At 60.6% G+C, this 20,849-nt stretch overlaps 1 protein-coding gene across 1 annotated transcript; it reads right to left on the bottom strand.

Annotated features, from left to right (window-relative positions):
- Positions 1–3,620: 3,620 nt before the first annotated feature.
- EMX1 (empty spiracles homeobox 1) lies at positions 3,621–19,153 on the bottom strand. The gene is made up of 3 exons (XM_004465483.3): positions 18,652–19,153; positions 12,857–13,041; positions 3,621–4,183 (listed from the first exon to the last, which is right to left on the bottom strand). The coding sequence occupies exons 1-3, from the start codon at positions 19,151–19,153 to the stop codon at positions 4,016–4,018; spliced, it is 855 nt and encodes a 284-aa protein (XP_004465540.1). The 3' UTR covers positions 3,621–4,015.
- Between the last annotated feature and the right edge of the window lie 1,696 nt (positions 19,154–20,849).

Below are 20,849 nucleotides of genomic sequence, written 5' to 3'. Positions count from 1 at the left end.
ACACCCCAGGTGGAGAATGAGAGCAGGCTAGTCAACAGGGGTGAGGCCTCGGCTGAGGCTGGAGACTCTGGACGTCGAGGGGACCCCCTGGCATGCCCACACCATGTCCTCACGGCTCCCAGCAGCAAGGTGGGCGGGGACGTGGGCTCGGACGGCAGGTGCGACCAGATCCGTGGGACGAGCGGCTGTAGGGTTTTGTTCAAAGTGAGTTTCCACGGAGGCGGGCAGGAACCGAGAAGCAGAGGGATGAAAGGGCCAGAGAGAAAGGAGAGGCGTCCACGGCCAGGAGGCGGCCGTGAGGGCCAAGCCCCGAGGCAGAGGGCAAGCTGCGCAGGCGAGTGGGAAGAATTCACGCTGAGAGGAAAGGACGTCCCAGTGTGACTCAAGAGAAGGCGCTGTTCTCTGTACGTCCTCTGCCCTCTGCGCGGGCGTGACCAGAAGGGCAGGGAATGAGAGGCCGGGACTCCGGGTGGGCTGCCCATGGAGACCCCAAGTTCTTGCGGGGACGGCTGTAAGCTGGAACAGCTCTGACAAATGAGGGGGCGTGACCGGGACAGGCAGGCGCACACGGCCCACGTGCACGGCCGCACACGTGCCCAGCCACACGCCCACACCCCCACACACACTGGCATGCACGCCCACAGCCCTCCCCGACACCCTCACACGCACTCACCCTCACACACACCCCAGACAGCAGATGGGGCGCTCGGGTAATTGGTTAAACCTGTTCCCGATGTCTGGCTCCACGTTGGCAGCGCCAGTCTGACGGGAAAGCTGGCTGGGCCTGCACCGCTCAGCCTGCTGGCCTCCCCGCCCCCCACGGCTGCCCTGCCACGGGGGGCTCCGGGAGGAGCCCGTGTGCCCCCGGCCCGGCCCCCTGGGCAGAGCCCCCTTCACGCCACGAGGGCTCCTCGAAGGCCCGTGGGAAGCAAGCGCGGCACCGTGAGGAGTTGGTGCAAACCAAGCGCAGAGATGCTAAGAGCATGACCGTGCTGCTGTGAAGGCTGTGGGGCCTAATTCCGGAAAGTTCCATGGACAAGAGGATGTGTAAAGATCATTCCCTGAAGGAGAGGCGCATGGATTAGGCCAAGAGAGTTAAGGGTTCCCCTGCGCCCCCTCCACTTGAGTTGTGTGAGAGTTGGGGTTCTCACAGACGCTCATAAATACCTCAGGTCCTCGAACTCGCAGGGCCCCGAGGCCAGCCCTGCTGAAGGGAAATGGCCGACTCAGGGTCACCGGCGAAGGCCCGGCCCAGCGGCTCCCCGCACACCCAGGGGACCCGCCGGCCAGCGCCCGTGGGTCCTCGCCTCCGCGGGGCCCTGAGCTCCAGGTGGGGAGGCACGGCCGGGGGAGGGAAGGGAGCAGCTTTGCTGTCTTCTTCTCCCCTTCTCAGCTGCATCTGTGTCTCTTCGAGAGACTTTGGTTTGTTCCCTGGATAGGGCCCAAAAACTCCCAAATTAGCAAACCTGGCAAGCCCACAGCTCAGAAAATAGTTCCTCCTGATTCCATGTTTTTCAGGCTCACAGAAGCCTTTATTAATGAAGTCACAACACCAATATTTACCGTCTGCGGAAGAGGCACAACATGGGGGATGGATGGGAGTGCAGCGGGGACTCCCCGCCCGCCCCCTTGCGGGCCCGGCCAGGAGACTGGCTTGGGTCCTTTCCAGCCTCCATTGGGGTGACAGGAGGTGCACGGCTGTGATCTCCCTGTACCCCTCCCCAACTTTGTGAGACGGCATCTTGAGAGGAACGGCTTACCCACTCCTCTGCCGCCCGGCCGGGTGAAGGAGGACCCCTTCTCGCCGCCACCCCACCTGCATTTACAAGCTTCCGAGAGGCCATCCCGCCTGCGTGGCTGCCACGTGCAGTTGACCTTGGACTTACCCAGGTCAGGGCCACGTGCGATGGACACATTTTCCCGGCTGACAGGGTAGGGTGGGGGTGTAGGGATGCGGCAGAGCCTTTTGGTTTCTAGCATTGAGGCGGGGAGAGGGGACCGTTTCCCTGCCACCCGGGCCTGTGTTCCCGGCAGAAGGACCTCCTGCGCTCGGATCCTGGGTGTGCTCCCGGCAACACGGCAGGACCTGTGACGTCTGCCCGACGAGCTCATGGTCTGTCAGGCGCCCACGGTGCGCTCCCCCACGTTCCACGCAGGAAGGACCGCATAAACAAAGGCACAGCACACGGCAAGCCCGTGGCTCCCTCAGGGACAGGAAAGATGGAGCAGAGGGCGCCAGGGGAGGCCAAGGGTGGGAGAGCAGTGGGGCGGGTCAAGGAGACACTCCTCAGCCACAGCGTGGAGGCGGCCACCTCGGACCCCCACAGAAACCTCATGATGCCCACCCTTCCCCCAGGGGAGCAGACCCCGGGCCGGCACGGGGGGGGGGGGGGGGGGTGGGGAGCCGAGAGGTGCTGCCTGAAGCCAGGGTAGAGGGGAAGCCAGTCTAGACTGAGCAGGATGGGCTGGTGGGAGAGGAAGCCTGAGGAGTCCGGGCTTTCGTCTACCTTGGGAAGCGGCCGACGTGGCTCGTGCTACCCACCAAGAAGGGCCAGAAGGAACGCGGGCAGGGAGGTGCGTCCAGCCACGACGTGCTGAGGGCGAGGCGCCGGGGCCCCAGGGCGGCCAGCAGCACGGCAGCTCCGCAGCTCAGCGGACGTCGCTGGAGATGGGGACCAGGGAGAAGTCCTGCGAGGGGATGCAAAGCCCCCAGGAGGGCACAGGGAGGAGGCGGGCTGTCCTCGGGGTGGCCAGAGGCAGAGGAGGCCCGGAGGGACTGGGGAGAGCGCAGAGGGACGGGCGGGGAAGGCGCTCCAGGAACAAAAGGAAGGCAGAGGCAGGAGAGAAGGGTCAGCAGACCGGGGAGTAGGGGAACCCAGATGGGGGGCAGTTGGGTTTGGCCACGGAGGTGTGGCCGGTGACCGGGTTTGGCTGTCGTGTCAGCTGCGGGGTGGGGGCAGGGACCGAAGGAGCAGGGGCTTGGGGAGCTCACGGGAAAAGTGAAGACAGATTTGGAAATCTAAAGGGGCAGCTGTTAAGAAGATAGTTTTTGCCTTTTCAGGATTAGGGAGGCCTTAAGACGTGAGCAGTAGGAAAGACAAGGGGACAGACGGAAGGGCAGCAGGTGAGCTCAAGAGCTCAGTGGACCCTGCCTTGCAGCTTCTTCCTGGGTGGGGGAGGCCTGAGTTCCAGGGGACCCGGGGCAGGCTCGGCCTTGAGCCCTGTCTCTGGAGCACCATTCTGCCCCATGGAGATTTCTGGACCAGGTGAGGATTCTGGGGGGTCCATGACTTGGAGCTGGGGCTGGTGGGCTTTTGGGAATGACACCTCCTCTACCCAGCTGCCAACTTTCCCTTTTCCTTGGGTTTCTCCTCACCTGGAGAAGCCACTGGAGTTTCCACTTCCCTAAACATGGGAGCTCTGTTTCTCCTCTCTGACCCACATGGGCCTGATTCTACCTTCCTCCAGTCCCAGAATGGTCCTTCTCTGGGTCTAGCCTCAGTGTCTCCTGCTGTGGAGCTGGAGCTAGACACCAGGGTCGACCACCTACGAAGGAGAGGAGTGAATGAATTTCGTCCCCAGGACCCCACCCCAGGCTCCCAGGCTCTGGAGCCGGATGCGTCATGAAGAGAGAGACTTTTATTATTCCCACAGGGAAAGAGACACAAGGGGATCACTAAGAACTACAGCGGACTCCTGGAAAATAAATTAAAACAGAAACGCATCAAAACAAGAGGAGATAAGAGAAAGAAAATGGAGAGCAGCTGGGAGGCCGCGGTGGGGCCGCCGGCCCAGGCAGGCAGGCTCTCCGGGGAGACGGCCGAGCAGTCCCGGGCCTCAGCTAGCCCCTTCCTCGTCCCTCTGTCAGTGGTGGCCCCAGGCTCCGAGCCCTCCAGGGTGACTCGAGACCTCCCCGCAGCCAGGCCGGGGAGTGGCCAGAGTCCAGCGTGGGCCCGCCCGGGGGCCTGGCCGGCAGCGAGCAGCACCCTGCGGCGGTGGGTCCGGGCGCCCGCCCCTAGTCGTTGGAGGTGACGTCGACGTCCTCCCCGTTGGCCTGCTTCGTGGCGATGCGCCACCGGTTGATGTGGTGGGAGCCCTTCTTCTTCTGCTCAGACTCGGGGCCCTCCTCCTCCAGCTTCTGCCGCTTGTACTTCGTCCTCCGGTTCTGGAACCACACCTTCACCTGGGCCGGAGAGGGAGGGGGCACAGGTGAGAGACACCCGGGCGGCCCCTGAGCAGCTGCTGGGCCCTCAGCGCCTGGGCTGAGGTGGGAGCCAGATAGGGAAACCGAGGCCGCACAGGGTCAGGCCACACAGGGTCAGGCCTCCCGGGTCAGGCCTGGAGCACAGCTCTTCAGGTGCAAGTGAGGTGGGCCAGAGGGAGGGTCGATGTTCCCGTCCCCCTCAAACAGAGGTAAGGGGGGGGCTACCGGGAGCTGCGGGAGCTGCGGGGCTGTCCTGGTGCCCGTGGCTGCAGCGGAGCAGTGGGGCAGGAGCAGTGCGGAAGGAGCAGTGGGGCGGGAGCAGTGGGGAAGGAGCAGTGGGGCAGGAGCAGTGCAGAAGGAGCAGTGGGGCGGGAGCAGTGGGGAAGGAGCAGTGGGGCAGGAGCAGTGCGGAAGGAGCAGTGGGGAAAGAGCAGTGGGGAAGGAGTAGTGGGGAAAGAGCAGTGGGGAAGGAGTAGTGGGGAGGGAGCAGTGGGGAAGGAGCAGTGGGGCAGGAGCAGTGGGGAAGGAGCAGTGGGGAAAGAGCAGTGGGGAAGGAGTAGTGGGGAAAGAGCAGTGGGGAAGGAGCAGTGGGGCGGGAGCAGTGCGGAAGGAGCAGTGGGGCGGGAGCAGTGGGGCAGGAGCAGTGGGGAAGGAGCAGTGGGGAAGGAGCAGTGGGGCAGGAGCAGTGGGGAAGGAGCAGTGGGGCAGGAGCAGTGGGGAAGGAGCAGTGGGGAAAGAGCAGTGGGGAAGGAGTAGTGGGGAAAGAGCAGTGGGGAAGGAGTAGTGGGGCGGGAGCAGTGGGGAAGGAGCAGTGGGGAAGGAGCAGTGGGGCAGGAGCAGTGGGGAAGGAGCAGTGGGGAAAGAGCAGTGGGGAAGGAGTAGTGGGGAAAGAGCAGTGGGGAAGGAGTAGTGGGGAGGGAGCAGTGGGGAAGGAGCAGTGGGGAAGGAGCAGTGGGGAAGGAGCAGTGGGGCAGGAGCAGTGGGGAAGGAGCAGTGGGGAAAGAGCAGTGGGGAAGGAGTAGTGGGGAAAGAGCAGTGGGGAAGGAGCAGTGGGGCGGGAGCAGTGGGGAAGGAGCAGTGGGGCAGGAGCAGTGGGGAAGGAGCAGTGGGGAAAGAGCAGTGGGGAAGGAGTAGTGGGGAAAGAGCAGTGGGGAAGGAGCAGTGGGGCGGGAGCAGTGGGGAAGCAGCAGTGGGGAAGCAGCAGTGGGGAAGCAGCAGTGGGGTGGGAGCAGTGGGGCGGGAGCAGTGGGGAAGGAGCAGTGGGGAAGGAGCAGTGGGGAAGGAGCAGTGGGGCAGGAGCAGTGGGGCAGGAGCAGTGGGGAAGGAGCAGTGGGGCAGGAGCAGTGGGGAAGGAGCAGTGGGGCAGGAGCAGTGGGGAAGCAGCAGTGGGGCAGGAGCAGTGGGGCAGGAGCAGTGGGGAAGCAGCAGTGGGGCAGGAGCAGTGGGGCGGGAGCAGTGGGGAAGCAGCAGTGGGGCAGGAGCAGTGGGGCGGGAGCAGTGGGGCAGGAGCAGTGGGGAAGCAGCAGTGGGGAAGCAGCAGTGGGGAAGGAGCAGTGGGGCAGGAGCAGTGGGGCGGGAGCAGTGGGGAAGCAGCAGTGGGGCGGGAGCAGTGGGGCAGGAGCAGTGGGGCAGGAGCAGTGGGACAGGAGCAGTGGGGAAGCAGCAGTGGGGAAGCAGCAGCGGGGCAGGAGCAGGGGTTCTGGAGGCCAGCGGGCCTGGGTCTCTGCTGCCTCTCGGGGGGAAACGATGATCCCCCCCTTCCCAGGGTTTCATACACTAGTGAGCATGTGAAAGCCACCTGCGTGGTTCCTGGAGGCCGGAAGTGGCCCCCTGCCCCTAGAGCTGGCCCTGCGCCCCTTGCCACACAAAGAGGCGGAGCGGGCATGGCTGCATGACCAGGAGGCGGGTCAGATCAAGAGCAGTACCTGGCACTGGTAGGGCCAGGGACCCCCGGCTGGGGGCTGCAACCTCACGGGACCCTTTCTTAGGAACCCTGTGTGGAATTCCCCCCACCCCATCGCTTGGAGTTGTGCAGGGTGGGGCTGGGCGGGTGGAGAGCCTCCAAGCCCCTGGGGTGACAGCTCCTCAGGAGCAGCCGGAGGCCCACAGCGATGCCTCGCCCTCCTCAGGCTGAGAGGACCAGGGAGACGTGTGTCTGAGGGCTCTCCAGGGACAGCTCTGGACTGCCTGTTCCCATGGCACTGGCCCCTGTGGACCATCCAGAGGTAGGAATAGGTCACACAGGGGACAGCCAGAAGAATTCTAGGTGATGGGAGGTCATCTTTAAATACAGAGGGGGACCTGGGGGACCTTCTGTGACAATGACAGCCCTGACAGGGGTGGGTTCAGAGACCAAACAACCCTCCTCTGTGATGGCACAGGCCTGGAGTGAGAGGTAGCTCTCTTATTCTAAGCCCTCCTCCTCCAGGAAGCCTTCCCAGATTGGTCCCATCTCTAATCCTCTCTCTCTCTGCCGTCCTCCTCCAGCATCTGCTCAGTGTCCAGGACCCAGCCTGCATCCTGGCTCCTGCCTAGTCTTAGTGCTGGCTGACTGGAGAAATCCTTTGTCTGTCACTTGTACCTGACCGCACAGTTCTTTACTTGGCCTTGCAGAGCCGGGCCAGGCCAGCTCCTCCTCCTGGCCTTGGCAGGAGGGGCCTGGGTGTGGATCCCTGGGTAAGTCCCTTCCCCTCTGTGGGCTCAAGTCCCTCAGCCATGAGACAGCGGCTCTCTGGGCCCTGGCAGCTCCAGGGCACCTCCTGCGCCCGTGCTCCAGGGACCCTGGGGGAGGTGGTGCAGAGAGGGCAGGGTTCCGAGGTGTGGACGGCTTCCTGGACGTGGCGGCACAGGTGAAAGCAAACAGGCCCCGCCAGCCGCAGCCGGGGCGCTGGACGGCGGCTGTGCAAGTGCTGACTGTGGAGGGATGCTGAGCACCTCAGCTCTGGCAGCGACAGTGATTGCCAGGGGAGAGCCTGGAACCCTGGGTAGGGCGGGGACAGCGTTCCTTAGAAAGGCTTCCCGAGTCAGCCCCTGCTCCTTAGGAATGGGGGACAAGCACAAAGACAGGCAGCAGCCAAGGCAGGCCCGGCGGTGGGGCCCACCTTCACATCCTGCTTCCCGGAGCCCTCCCAACCCGGGGCTCCCCAGCGATGCCACGGTGCCATCCCGCCCCCAGCACCAGGAGGGGGAGGGGCGGGGCGGGAGGAGGGGGGGCGGGGCGGGAGGAGGGGTGCCTCTCCGGGAGGGGGAGGGGAGGCCTTCTTCCCTGTCTGCAGGGCAGGAAACCTGGAGCCCACACGTCTCACCTCCAGGAGACAGGGGAGGATGGCAGATGCTCTAAGCACAGGGCTTCCGGAGTCCGTGCCCACCTTTCCTTGGGTGCAGGGTGGCTGGGCCCTGGGCGGTTCTTGGCACAAGCGTTTGGCAGCCAGCCTGGCCCCTGCCCCCAGCCCGGGAGCCTGCTGTGGCTGTGCTAGCCAGGAGGCGGGTGAGCTCACCCTGCCTCCTGTGCAAGGCATGTGCGTGACTCAGGGCTGCGTGCGGGGCTGGGGCGTCGTTTCTGAAGAGCCCCCGTGGTGATGGGGTGATCCAGGGCAGCCCTGGGCAACTCCAGGGACAGAGCGCCTTTTCTGTGCCTTCCTCCCCACCACATGCACTCCTAAGTGACTTCTCGGAAGGAGGCTGACAGTCACACTTGCCTCTAGTGGGATGGACCCCAGCGTGCTATCCTTCCCCAGCAACACTCGCCCGAAAGAGGAAAGCATCAGGGGTGGAACTTCAGGCTCTGCGCAGCTTCCCGGCACACCCAAGTGAAGGGTGACTATGAGTACTTTCTCCTTGAAAACTCCTGGGGTCAAGGAGGCGGCTCTCTAGAAACAGGGTGCAGGTCCCTGGGCACCCCCTCCCTGGGCAGCCTGGCTGTCTTCCCGAGAACAGCCTTGGGCTGAGGATCCAGATGCTGTTTACAAAGACTGTAAAAACAGGGGGGTGCTTATGACTTAACAACAACAGTGGAAAAGGCAGGCTACTCAGGGCTGGCAGTGTGACCACCCCATGGAAAGAAAATCCATAGGGGAAAAAAAACTAGAAGGAAATATACCAAAAGTGGGGGTGACTTTTCTTTCTTGTATGAATTTTCTTCAAGGCACTAACTTATTTGCAACTTGATAAAAGGAAAGGAACGAGGCTCTGAGTATAGTAGGAGGTAAGAGTGACACTCCATGGGACGACCCTAACTAACTGGGCAACCCCAGGGCCACCCTAGTAGACAGAGGATCTAGAGAGGAGCCAGGTCTCATGGGTGGCTGCCTGCTCTGTGGGGGCCAGCCTTAGGGGCCTGTGCTAATAATTCTGCCCCCTCCCACACTACTCACCTCTCCCTAAACCCCAAGGGCACAGTAGGGATGTTGGCTGGACCACCTCCTTACTCATCTCTGACCCCTCTATTTTGGGGGGAGAGAGTCCTTGTGGTCTCCCAAGTTCCTCCCTTGCTGAATTTCTGTTTCCCAGATAAGCCAATTTCCTTCTAAGACTCTTCATCTTTGTCTGAGTTACCCAATCTGGAAAACTCTTACTTAGTCTTCAAAACCCTGGTCAAATGTTCCCTCAGCCTGACCTCACGACTCCTTCTGGCCACCTGGGTAGAGCTGGTGAGTAGCTTCTTGCCCAACAGAGTAGCTGGGCTCAGGGCTGGGGAGGAGAGGTGGCCGGAAACACTGACCGATTGATCAGCCTTGAGCAATCAAATACTTCCTCTTTCCCATTAGAACTAATGCACCACATGCACGCACACACACACACACACACACAGAAGCATGCAGGTATGCAAGGGCCATTAATTACCATGAGGTCATCTGAACCTGTACTCCTTGACATGTGACTGCCTACCAGCACCTGATGCGTATGTATGACATCACCTGACCTATGGGCATCAATCACACTTTGCCCACATGTGCCCTACATTGTGGGCACACACAATACACACACTCACCCACCCTCAGGACGAGGTCTGCCCACCCAGGACAGACCCCGTGGGCTACACCACAGCAGCTGGGACCAAGCAGCTAGAGCCACTGGGAGAGCCCTTAGCTCAGGGCTCCTCTCTCCACCTCTGACGTTGACCCATTGACTGTCCCGGCGCAAAATCCCCCCTCCCCACTAAACACGGTCCCACCCCAACAAAGCAGCTCTGTTTGCCCACCTCCCCACACCCTATGCTGAAGCGTCACACATACAGGAATCCACACGCTGGTCTGCCTAACCCTTTCAGAAGTTTTATACACGAGCTCGTGTTTGCATCATCTAGATCAACAATTTGCTGTGAAAAAGTGCAAAGGGAAGATGGAAGGAGTGGGGCAAGGAGAGCAGTGAGAACAGAGAGCAAGGGTAATAACAGATAAAGCTAACAACGGATATGTGTGGAATTGAGAAATTTGCCCATTCACTCAGTACATGTTTATTGAGCATCTACTCCTTGCTGGCACTGAGCTGGGCCCTGGGGTATAGCGAGAAGCAGACAGATTTGACCCCTGTACATCAGAATCACCCAGAGAGCTGTTTTTAAAAACTTTTCCAGGGAGCAGGTATAGTGCAGTGGTTGAGTGCCTGCTTCCCATGTACGAGGGTCCTGCGTTCAATCCCTAGTACTTCCTAAAAGAAAAAAACAAAAAGACTTTTCCTGGGCCCCCATCCTGGACCTCCTAAGAGTACGTTGTGGGCAGAGCCCAGGAATCTGTGTTTTAAGATGCCCCTGGGAGATGGATGCACCTGGTCTATGGATTGACATTTGGGAAGCTGGTCCTGTGGACGAGGGTGGTAATTAACCAAGTAATCACAGCAAAACCTGCTGCATGTTAGGATAGGTGCGCTCTGCAAACATGGAGGAGGGCTTATATGCACAAGCACTGAGGGGTAGAATAGAGGTGACCCTGGAAACCCCGGGCTGGGAGGAACCCTGGAGTTCGTTTCATTCAATCCCATAGACACTGCCACCGAGGCCCAGAGAGAAAGTAAAGCCAGAGTTGATGAGATGATCAATGACCATTACACAACCTGTCAATTATAAAACAGTTCTAGAGAGATGGCAGTTTGAGATGGATGGTAGATACACAGAAGATAAAACAAAAGAGTTGATAAAGAGATCATCAACAGATGGGTAAATATGAGTTATTGTTAGTAAGAAGAACATATAATTAATAGAAAGTATAAGTGAATCAGCTTTCTGGAGGTGGTATAACGAGAGCAGACAGAAGTAGACGGCTAGATATAAAACAGCTATCTGAAGGACAGATTAGATAGTTCTGAGAGACAAATATAGATATTGACAGTGGAAACCCGTATGAGTGACTGATGCTTGACAAATGGCTGATAGCTGGGATTGACAGATAACTCGCCTGGTAACTACTGAGAGATGGACAGATAATTAGTTAATTATATAGCCAAGATCCAGATGATAAGTTATGAGGCGGACAGAAAGACAGCTCTGCTGATGGAAACTGGATGTGGCAGAAAGAGCACTGGACTAGAAGTCAAGAAGCCCAGGTTTGGATCTTATTATGATCTAACTTGACAGGTTACTTGAACAAATGGAAGGGAAGGGATTGGAGATAGGAATTAATATTCTTTGAGCTCATATTAGAGGCCTTTAGTCCTTAAACATCCCATATTCTAGATGAGGAAAATGAAGCTCAGAGAGGTTGAGTAACTCACCCACAGCCACACAGTTAGAAAGGAAGCAGCTGTTGAAATCATGTCTGCCTGACTGGGGAGCTCCAGTCCAGCGCCCCATCTCAGGGTCCTCAAGTGGAAAGACAGACCTCAACAAGGAGGTCTCTAAGGCTCAGACCTCCCATAGTTCTATTATTTTTTGCTCCATATGCAAAAAGTAGCCCATTTATAGATGGAACAAGATTAGTTATGAGTTTTGATAGTAAAACTGGCCATATTATATTATTCTATCCAGGTTTTTAAAATATATGTTCGAAAGTTCTCATAATAAAAATGAAATGATCAGTCTGTCTATTTCAAACAGGTAGCTAGATTCAACTTGAAATGTTAATTTAAGAGTCTCGCTGAAAAGAAATAAACAAAAAAATTAAAAACTATTCTCACTGAGCTAAAAAGTGGCAAGTTTTTAAAAAACAATGACTTTATTTCAGCAAGTGTTATCCCAGGTGGTGAGAAACCATTTTTATTTTCTTACACTTCTACAACTAAATATTTAATAAATATCACTGTTTAAATGAAGTTCCTTATAAACCGCATTCTTAAATTGACATCTTGTTTTAAATGATAATTTTAATACTTTTTGTCAGAAGGGGGAAAAGCAGGGGTTATTAACTTACCTTAAAAATTAACCTTCTTTAAAACGTCTTTAAATTAACCCCATTGTTGTGTAAGCTTTTTCTCTGCAGTTAGAACAGCACAGCTAGCCTATCTGGGAACGCACGGGTCCTGCAGCAGAACTGCAAGCTGTGCGCTAAGTGGGCCATGGGACACATCAGACAAGAGATGCTGGGTGGGGGCGGCTGCAGGGAGCTGGGGGGCGCTGCTGGCGAACAGGCTTCCCCACTGGGCCCCCGGAGCCCTTGGAAATGCTACCAGGGGAGGCTCCCGTGCGCGCGTGCGCGCACACACACACACACACACACACAACCAGGCGCCTTCTCGCCATCCCGGGAATGGAGCAGGCTGAGTGGAGCAAGAAAAGAGTGGAAGATGAAAGGCCTGTGGGCGTGGGAGCTGCTGGGCCGAGCGAACCTGCCACTATCGCAGGCAACTCTGGCCGCCTTGGAGATCTTGAAATCCTCCTCTCCTGCGGCACCCGACAGACCAGGCGCTTAGCAGCGCCTCGGGGAAGCATTTATTATGGCAGCATCTTTACTTACAATGGACCCAAATCTGCCTCCCTAAAACTCCCATCTAGCTCTTAATTGAAAAGGGGGTAAAATCAATAACAAAATTACGACATGGTAATTGTACCCTCACCCAGTTCGAACTTCCTCCGAAACCATGGGAGTCCACTCCCTCCTCCGCTCAACCTCCTCCAAGTGGCTGAAAGCAGCCTCTGAGTTCCCAGAGTCTCCTTCCCCGCCAAGCGCAGCCCCGCCGAGGCTCACGCACGCACGTGCAGCCTGCGCGCGGTCAGGGCCCCTCTCGGCCCCCAGCGGCGGCTGCCCGAGGCCTCTCTCCTCCTGCTCGTCTGCAGCCTGAGGACCCCTGGGCTCTCTCCCCACGCCACACCCGCTGGTGGGCAGCCGAGGCCTCGGCCAGCTTTGGCCAGGAGCAGCCGCAAAGCCAGTGCGGGCAGAGAAGGCCTGGTCACCCGCAACACGGGGAGCGCCCCCGCGACAGTGGCAGGAGGAGGCTGCAGTCACCCTAGAGCTCACGCGGCCTCCACGTGCGGGGGAGCGGCCGCAGGGACGGCCCGCAGCCCACCGCACGAGGTGAGGTTGGTACTCATTCTGCCTCCTGCAGGGCCCTTTGGGCTTGGCACGAGTCCTGCGGGCCTCGGCGCTGCTCACCCGAGTCGGAGCGCAGGGGCTTGGCGGGCGCGCCGAGGGGCTGGCTCCTGGAACTGGTGGGACAGAAGGCGGGGAAGCCCGGGGCGGGGGCTCGGGGCCGCTGCCCGGCGCGGGGTGGGGGGGGGAGTACCTGCGTCTCAGAGAGGCTGAGGCTGCCCGCCAGCTGCTTCCGCTCGGCGCCCACCACGTAGTGGTTCTTCTCGAAGGCGCGCTCCAGCCGCAGCAGCTGCGAGGGCGAGAAGGCCGTGCGGATCCGCTTGGGCTTGCGCGCGAAGGGGCCGTGTAGAAGCAGCCCGTCCTGGGGCACGTCGCTGGCTGTGGCCGCGCCGCCGACCGCAGGTACAGACACGCAGGTACAGACAGAGAGAAGGGGCGCCGTGAGCCGCAGCCAGGCCGCCCGCGGAGCCCGGCCCTGCGCCCCGCTCCCGCGCGCCCTCGACTTTGAGCGCCCCACTCCCCCCTTTCCCTTTTACCGCCTCTTCCCTAAGTGCCTTCCCCTCACCAACACCTCTCCATGCTGGGAGAGCTGCCCCACCAGGGAAACACGGAACCGAGGCCCTGCAGGTCACTCTGCTCGGCCAAGAGTTTGGCCCAGGCCTAGTGAGGCGACGCTGGCCCTAATCCACACTGGCAAGAGCCCCGGAAGGGGCCCAGATGTGGGAGAAGTCTTTTGATGCTTTCTCTGCCCTTTAGCTGCGCCACCACCCGGACACCTGGCCTCCACATTGTTTGCTTTTAAGTAACTGGTCGGGACAGCAGTCCTTCCCTCCCTCAAAGTGGACCAAGAATCAAGGCAGGCCTGGGTGTCAGGAATACAATACAAACTAGGCACCCCAACACCAAACAGGGATGCAGGTGCTAAAAGAGGGAGCTCTCCCTTCACACCTACTTAAACCACCCTCGCTCGCAGCTCAGTGCTCAGCTCCTAGCTCATTGAAAACTCCTGTCAGCAGAACCCGGCTCTACCTGGCAAATGATACCCATAGGCCAGTGGCGAGATCAGCCTCCAGGCAGCACCTGACGTCTATGGGCAGCCCTCTGCCCACCTCTCCCAGGCCCACAGGAACTCCTTACTGTTCTCAGGTGGGAAGAGACCTTGCTTCGTTCCTGAATAGTCCCATGCTGAAGAAACACAATCCGTGTATAAATATCTAGATGCCATCTTTTTAATGAGTAAAGATAGATACACTGGTTTTTGCATGGTGTGTGTAAATATATTCCCCAGCCTCCTTATGCCCATCTCCTGTGCAGGATTTTCAAGGGGTTTGACTGTTCCTTGGCAAATACTGGCCAGCACAGGGACTTAGCTCCCACACCCAGGAGGAGGGGCTGACACTGGACACAGCATCAGCTTCAAAACCCTGCCTCAGTGGCACCTGCTAACAGACTCTAAACAGGCCCGACGCCATCCGCCATCCATTCTCATGGAGGAACAACCAACAGTCCCCCGGGCCCATCAGCCAAACCCAGCCCTAGGTAGAATGTTTTGACAGTTAGCTGTAGAGATCGACTGATCCAATTAATTTCTTTAGAGATCCTCTGGCCCCTAGGTTGACTCAGTTTGGCCTGTTGTTTTGCTCTTAAGACAATTATCTGGATAATTCAGTTGCCATCTCCCATCTCCTGAAAAATCTATTTAAGTGAAGCAAAGGCACATAATGGAGATGTTGTTGCAAAAACTCTCCAGGTGACTGGGGAGGTTCATTTCCTTCTGCTGGTGGGAACTGCCTGACTCCAGTTTCTCTAAGCCCTTGGGCTTTGGCGGTCTACCCAGCTCAGGAGGACTGGGGGCTTTCTATAGAACAGGGTTCCCCGGGAATTAAGGGCTGTGCCTGGGGAGAGATGAAGGTCCTTGACCAACATCCAGTCGCCTTATCCATCTCAGTTGGCTGAATCTGGGCCACGATAAAAGTGCCACTTCAAAGTGGAGGCAGCCCAGGGCTCTCAGGATAGACTAAAGGATGACAGCGGAGGGGACAGGTAGTCAGGGGAGGTAGTCTGGCAGAGTGGGTTAAGTCCGAGAGGAAAGAGGTGCCTGTTCCAGGTAGGAATGAGGATGAAGTCTGGGGTGGGGGAGGGCACTGTGGTAGGCCAGGAAAAGACGGGGAAGGGGGGTAAGCCAAGGCTTCTTACTGAGGTTAAAATGAATAGCTTCAAAAAAGCACCATCATTCCGAGCTCCCAACAATGATTTCTTCTGGACAGATAAGCCAGGGAGGGAAGGAAGCCTAGCTCAGCCTGGTGTTTGCAGGGCTGGCGTCAGCCTCCCAGCTCGTCCAGCCTGGTCAGAAGTGAGAAGGCAGCCAGGGGAGGCCCTGCAGGTGCCAGGGAGTGGGATGCAGAGGTGTGAAGGCAGAGGGGGGCTGAGGAAGCAGGGTTCTGGTCCATCCCAGTGTGTGTGACGAGATGGCTGTGATGTATGTCAGTCACTCGGATGGTGGAGTTCTCTGGGTTTGTTTTTATAAACCCAAAGTGGAGGATGGACCCACACACTTCTCTTCTTCGTGCACGTGCCCCTTTGCCCCTAGGGGAAAAGTAGGTTGCTTGGGGTCTGCATGATGGAGAGAACGGCCCCATTCCTTTCCACGGGTAATGTCCTGTGGTGGGTGAATGGCAAGTGTCCTACAGTCTGTGTCCACATGCATGCACAGAAACACAGGGGCCCTTCCAACCCCACCACACAGAAGCAGGGGGCTGGGAAATTATTCAGGATGATGGTAAGCAATGAGGTTATTTGATTCCAAAAGAAACAGGGCTTTTTTCCCTGTAAGAAAGAGAAGGTTTGGTTTAAAAACAAAAACACACTAACACCTAACTAATGTAATAGCAGATCCAATGCTTATGTTTCTGTAAGTCCAAGGGTAGTACCTAAGGTGCCCATTTACCTGGGCCCAGCTCACTACGTCCTGTGGGGAGCTGGCCTGAACCATCCTTGCCAAGACCTCAGTTTCTCTAGGAGGTACCACAAGGGTAGAGCAAGCCTGGCACTGGAGTGCAGCCTATTTGAACACAGTAATTCTGGGTTGTGCCAAGGGGTTGTCAGTCTCCGACAAGGACAGGTGGAAAAGGACAGGCATATCCTTCCCTGCTCATCTCCCTACAGCCTCTGTCTGCTGGCCCCTTCAAGGCAATGCCTGAGAACTAGCAATAGAGACTCCCACAAATGAGGCAGCGGGAGGTGGGAGCTAGGGACCCGAAGCGCCCAAGGCTGGAGCTGCAGTCTCCTCAGGAGAGGCCTGGGCCAGCCAGGGGATGGGGCCAGGAGAAGGGAAGGACTGAGGGGCGGTGGAGAGAAATAACTTCATCCCACCATTCCTCCCCCCTCCGCCCCGCGTCCTCCCGCCGGAACAAAGGCGCCCTTTGAAGCATCGGTCCATTACCATCGCCAGTCCCCGAGGGCAGGGTCTCCCACCGCCCCCTCCCGGCTCTGCTCCAGGGTCCGGAAAGTTCCTGATCTCTGAGAAATAGCGCCGAAAGGCCGCCAACTGCCGGTCTCGGTCGGCTTCTCGCCTACGGGCCTCGAGAGCCGGCTGGGGTTTCGGGGACCTGCCGCCTGGTCCCCACCGCCCAGCGCTCGCTTTTGCTCCTCCACCGCCTCGCGTGGCGGAGAAGCTGCTCGCCGCTGCGCGGGTACCGCGCCGCCCCCCGAGCGCGGCGCGCAGGGCGCAGACATGTTCCTTTTCGTTCGGGTAGGGTTTCGTTTCTTTGCACTGAAACGGGGCTGAAATGAGCATCGCAGACCCGGTTCTCTAGAAAACGCGGCGCCGGAGGGCCGGGGTCGGCTCGGCTTGCAGGCCCGAGGCTCCTTCGGGACCGCGGGGCGAGGGCGCCCGGGGCGCACCCGGGTCTGCTGCCTTCGTGACGCGCCCCGGGGCGAAAGCGTCTCGGGGTTCGAAAAGTCCTTCAGTGCCCAAGGGCCTTCCGCCTTCGAAAATGCGGCCACCCTTGGCTCCATCTCCGCGTCCAGACACGGTTCTCGGGAGAAAAATCCGACCGTTTGTGCACCTCGACAACGTGCCCGCCGAGACTGATGGCTCGTGCAGCGGCGGCCGTTTCGAGAGGGTTTTGCGAAGGATTTATGCTGCCTCGCCTGGCGGGGGACGCTTGGAGCCCGGGCTGAATCTCTCGCGAGGCGTCCCTGGTCCTCGGGTCCCCGAGCCCACGCGGGCGAAGCCGGAGGCGGGAAGGGCGACCGGGCCGCAGCGGGGCGCGGTATCCGAAGCCGAGGGCACCGCCCGGGAGGCCACCTCGGGATGAGCCGAGACGCAGGAGTCGGGCACGGCTCTTGGGGCCTGCCCGGCCTCGCCGTCGCTATCGATCCCCTACCCGCCGACCCTCCACAGCCACAGCCCGCGGGGCTCACAAACCACCCGGGACTCCACCCCGGCTCGAAGAGGCCAGGCTGTGAGACCCAGGCCGGGGACGGAGCCCACGGGGGACCCGGTGGTTTGCTCAATTTTTAATAAACCGTCATTTCATCAGAAGCACTGGTTTTAATTGACAGGAACTCTTGCCTAAAGCTGCTGACGTGTAGGCAATTTTTCGGATAATTTGGGGAAATGTTTTAAATCCCTGGGGGAGACAAGCCTGCCCATAAAAATTCCGGTTCGAGTCACTACCTTGTGGGATCTGACCCGAACAGGATATATTGACTAGGTGGGTCTAAGAAAATTGTTAGAGAAGTCGGGACCCCGGAAAGCGACTTTATGTAAAATAATCAAGTAGGTAAAGCAAAAGCTTCAAGATATCAGTTTTCTTCCAATATTCAGATAATTTTATCAAACATCCAATTTTCTTCAGCTGTGTGGAGCTAGTTACTGTCACATTAGCCCCAGGAGCCGAAGCCCCAGCCGTGTTCCTTTTAATTTGTTTCCCTAAAAGCCGAGTTATCCAACTCTGAACCGCGGAATCTCACAAGGCCGGGTCCGGTCTACACTAACAAAATAAAACCAGAAAGGAAAGCAATTACTGCGCACATTATGGACAACCTCATTTAAAAAAAGAAAAAGAAGAAGGAAGGAAAGAAAAGAAGAAAAACAAACTTCCACAAATTCAAGGAAGAAAACGAACTCCAACAAATACAACTCTCTTTTCCTTCAGGAAAAGCGGGATCATGAAATCCGTGTGTGTTTGTGTGTGCGTGCGTGTGTTTGTGTGTGTGGCCAGCGGGGGATCTTCATTAGGCAAACCCACTGCCCGGGTTGACCGAGGGCAGACCTAGGCTAGACCTTAGCAGCCCTCTGCCTAGGCCTCCTGCCCTTTAAGGGCTGTCGTTGGTCCCTCCAGCGCCCGGGTGGGCTCTCGGAGGGGCGCGCGCGGAGGATCCAGTTTGCCACTGCAAACCTTCCCCAGGCCGGGTCTGAGAGCGGAAGTCGGGCCAAGGTTGCCGAGAAACATCCCAAGACAGCGAAGCATGCCACCCTGAACATTAACTCTAGCGGTCTCCCTCCCCCACGCTCATGTGTCCCCCCGTCCCGGGGCGGGTGGACTTTCCCCGGCCGGACGCGCCAGCGAGGGCGGATCCCCGCGAGGTGGTGGACGTGTGAAGTCTGGGGTCCAGCCAGGGCGGAGGGAGGGCGGCGAGCGCTTCGCTCTCCGGGCTGGGACTGGTTCAGCCAGGAGGGAGCCTAAGGCAGGCCGCGGGGAGACCGGGGAGGCGCCAGGGAGGCACTCGGGCTCGGCGTCCAGACGGGCACTTCCCGGAGAAAGCCTGGGGGTCCCAACCCCACTCTCGGGAGGGAGACCGACGCGGTAGAGATGCGGGTGGATCCCGCGCGGCTCTTCCCGGCTTGGGAGCTGACCTCCGCGGACCCGCAGCCTTCTCGGCAACAACTTCTGAACTGCCTCGCGCGCCCCCGGCCTCCCCCGCGCCGCCGCAGCGCGGGCGCCCGCCAGCCGCCTCGGCGGGCACAGCGTGGGCACTCACCCTGGAAGCGGTGGCCGAAGAAGCGGTTCCGCAGGACCCAGGGGTAGAAGTGGAGCGGGTCGCGGTGCTGGGCGCCGAAGAAGGAGTGCGGGGGCTGCAGCGGGGAGGCGCCCAGCTGGTGCGCCGGGTGCACGGTCAGCGCGGGGTGGTTCATGGCCTCGGGGAACACGAGCTCGGGTCCGCCGTAGAGCGAGCGGCCGGCGCCCGCGGCGGCGGCGGGGAAGCCGCTCACGAAGGCCGCCTCGGCCGCGCCGGGGTGAGGGTAATTGAGCGCCGTGGGCCGGAGCGGCTCCTCCGAGGCGGCAGTCGCCAGGGGATGAGAGCCTGTGCCCCCGCCGCCGCCGCCGTCCTTGGCCACCAAGGACTCGATCGTAAAGCCGCGCTTGGCCGCGGGCTGGAACATGGTCGCGGCCGCCGGAGCCGAGCGAGGCAGCCAGGCTCCGGGAAGCGCCCCGCGTCCTGGAGCCGCCGCCGTGCGGGGTGTGCGCCCAGCCAGGCACATGCACACACACCCGCACCCCTCACCTCCCCCGCCCGCCCGCCCGCGCACGGCCCCCGCCGGCGAGCCAGGCGCGGAGCGGAGAGGGGCGTGCGAGGGAGCGAACGCGGAGTCGGGCCACGGCTCGCAGCCGGGCGCGCCGGCCCCCGCGGCCGAGCGGGCAGCCCCGGGTGCGGGCCCTGGAGCGGGCTCGGAGCGCTGCTGCGAGCTGCCTCTCCGGCCCCAGGGCTGAGCCCGGCTCCTTCCCTCCCGAGCCCTCCGCACCGACCCCCGCCCCCGGTCCGCCACGCACTGCCCGGCGCGGCCTCGGCCGCCTCGAAGCCAGGCGCGAGTTAGCGGGCACCTGCCCGGCGCTCGCCCATTGGCCGCCGCTCACCTGCCCCAAGGTGGGGGGCGGGGCGGGGCGGGGCGAGGGACCGCGGGCGGGGAAGGAGCCCCGAGTCGGAGGCAAAAGCCGGACTGGAGCCTGCGCCGGGCGATCGGGCCCCCTCCCCCCCGCGCCCCGGCTTCTCCCCGCGCTTCCGCCCTCTCGCCCAGCCTGGCGGCCGCTGCAGCCGTCTCGACCCACGCGGGAGCCGAAGAAGGAGCCCGAGGAGCCTGGGGCTGGGGACGAGACTCCGGTTTCCTTTCCTCCGCGTGTAACCCGTTGTACCCTCTCCAATTCGTCGCAGGACGTTTCAGTCCTTAGACAACCTGGGTCCCGGCGGAGGGTGGGTGTTGGGGAGCCCACAAATGTGTTCTCCCGAGAACCCGCTCCTGGTCTCGGGACCTTTCACCCACCGTGCAGCTCCTGAGCGCGGCCTTGTTGGAGAGGTTTCCCGTTTTGTGAAGGTCTTGAAGGCTCTGGGCCAGGCCGGGGGCAGCGCGGGACGAGCCGCCGCGGTCTTGCCTGGAATCTCAGTTCGCGGGCCGGAAGCCGTCCTTCTGCCGAGCCACGGCCGCGGGCTCGGGGCAGGGGAGCCTCAGGGCCCCGGCGCCTCGACTTGGAGGATTAGAGCTGGCGACGCAGCCCGCCGGGTCGCTGAGAAGACGCGCAGGCCGATCGGGAACGCAGCGAGCTGCCGGCGTGCGCTCTTCCCCCGGCGGGGCGGGGCGGGAGGGCGGCTGCCGACGAGAACCCACACTCCGCAAACTTTTGCCACCAGGAGCTTCGCGAGCAACGGGCAACGCCGCGCCGCGGCCTAGGAGGGGGACGGGAAGCTGTGGGCGGCTGGGTCGGGCGCCGCCGCGCGCTCGGCAGGGAGGAGACCGCAGCGCGTCCCGCCACCCCGCGCTGCTCAGAGGCGCGGGAGGCCAGGGGTCCGCGCCCCGCGCGGCCCTGCGGGGACTCCAGGCCGGGTCTTGGCAGTGCCCCGCCTGAGCGCCCGGGGCCGGGTCCCGGGGAGCGCTCCCGGCGCCCCGACCGCCACAAAGCGGGTTAAAGTCTATTTTCCACTCGACTGCTCCGAAAAGCTCCCGCAAGCAGAGGCCGTTCGGGCCCCCTAGCGCGAGGGGTGAGGGGGCGGTGAGGCGGCGAGAGGGGGGAGGTGAGGCGACCGCACCCTGCCGCCCTTCGAGTCCTGGGCAGCCCGGGACCCGGCCCCGCCGAGCTCTCGGAGGAGTCGGTGCCGAGGCCGCGGCAGAGCCGGCCTTTGCTCCGGGGCCTCTCGAGATCTCCCCGCCTCTCTGTACCAACCTCTCCCTCCCTCTGCCTTGCTGT

This window comes from Dasypus novemcinctus, chromosome 17, assembly GCF_030445035.2.
Source record: "Dasypus novemcinctus isolate mDasNov1 chromosome 17, mDasNov1.1.hap2, whole genome shotgun sequence".
Lineage (NCBI taxonomy): Eukaryota > Metazoa > Chordata > Mammalia > Cingulata > Dasypodidae > Dasypus > Dasypus novemcinctus.
Note: the sequence above shows the minus strand (reverse complement) of the source record. Positions and strands in the feature narration are given on the sequence as shown.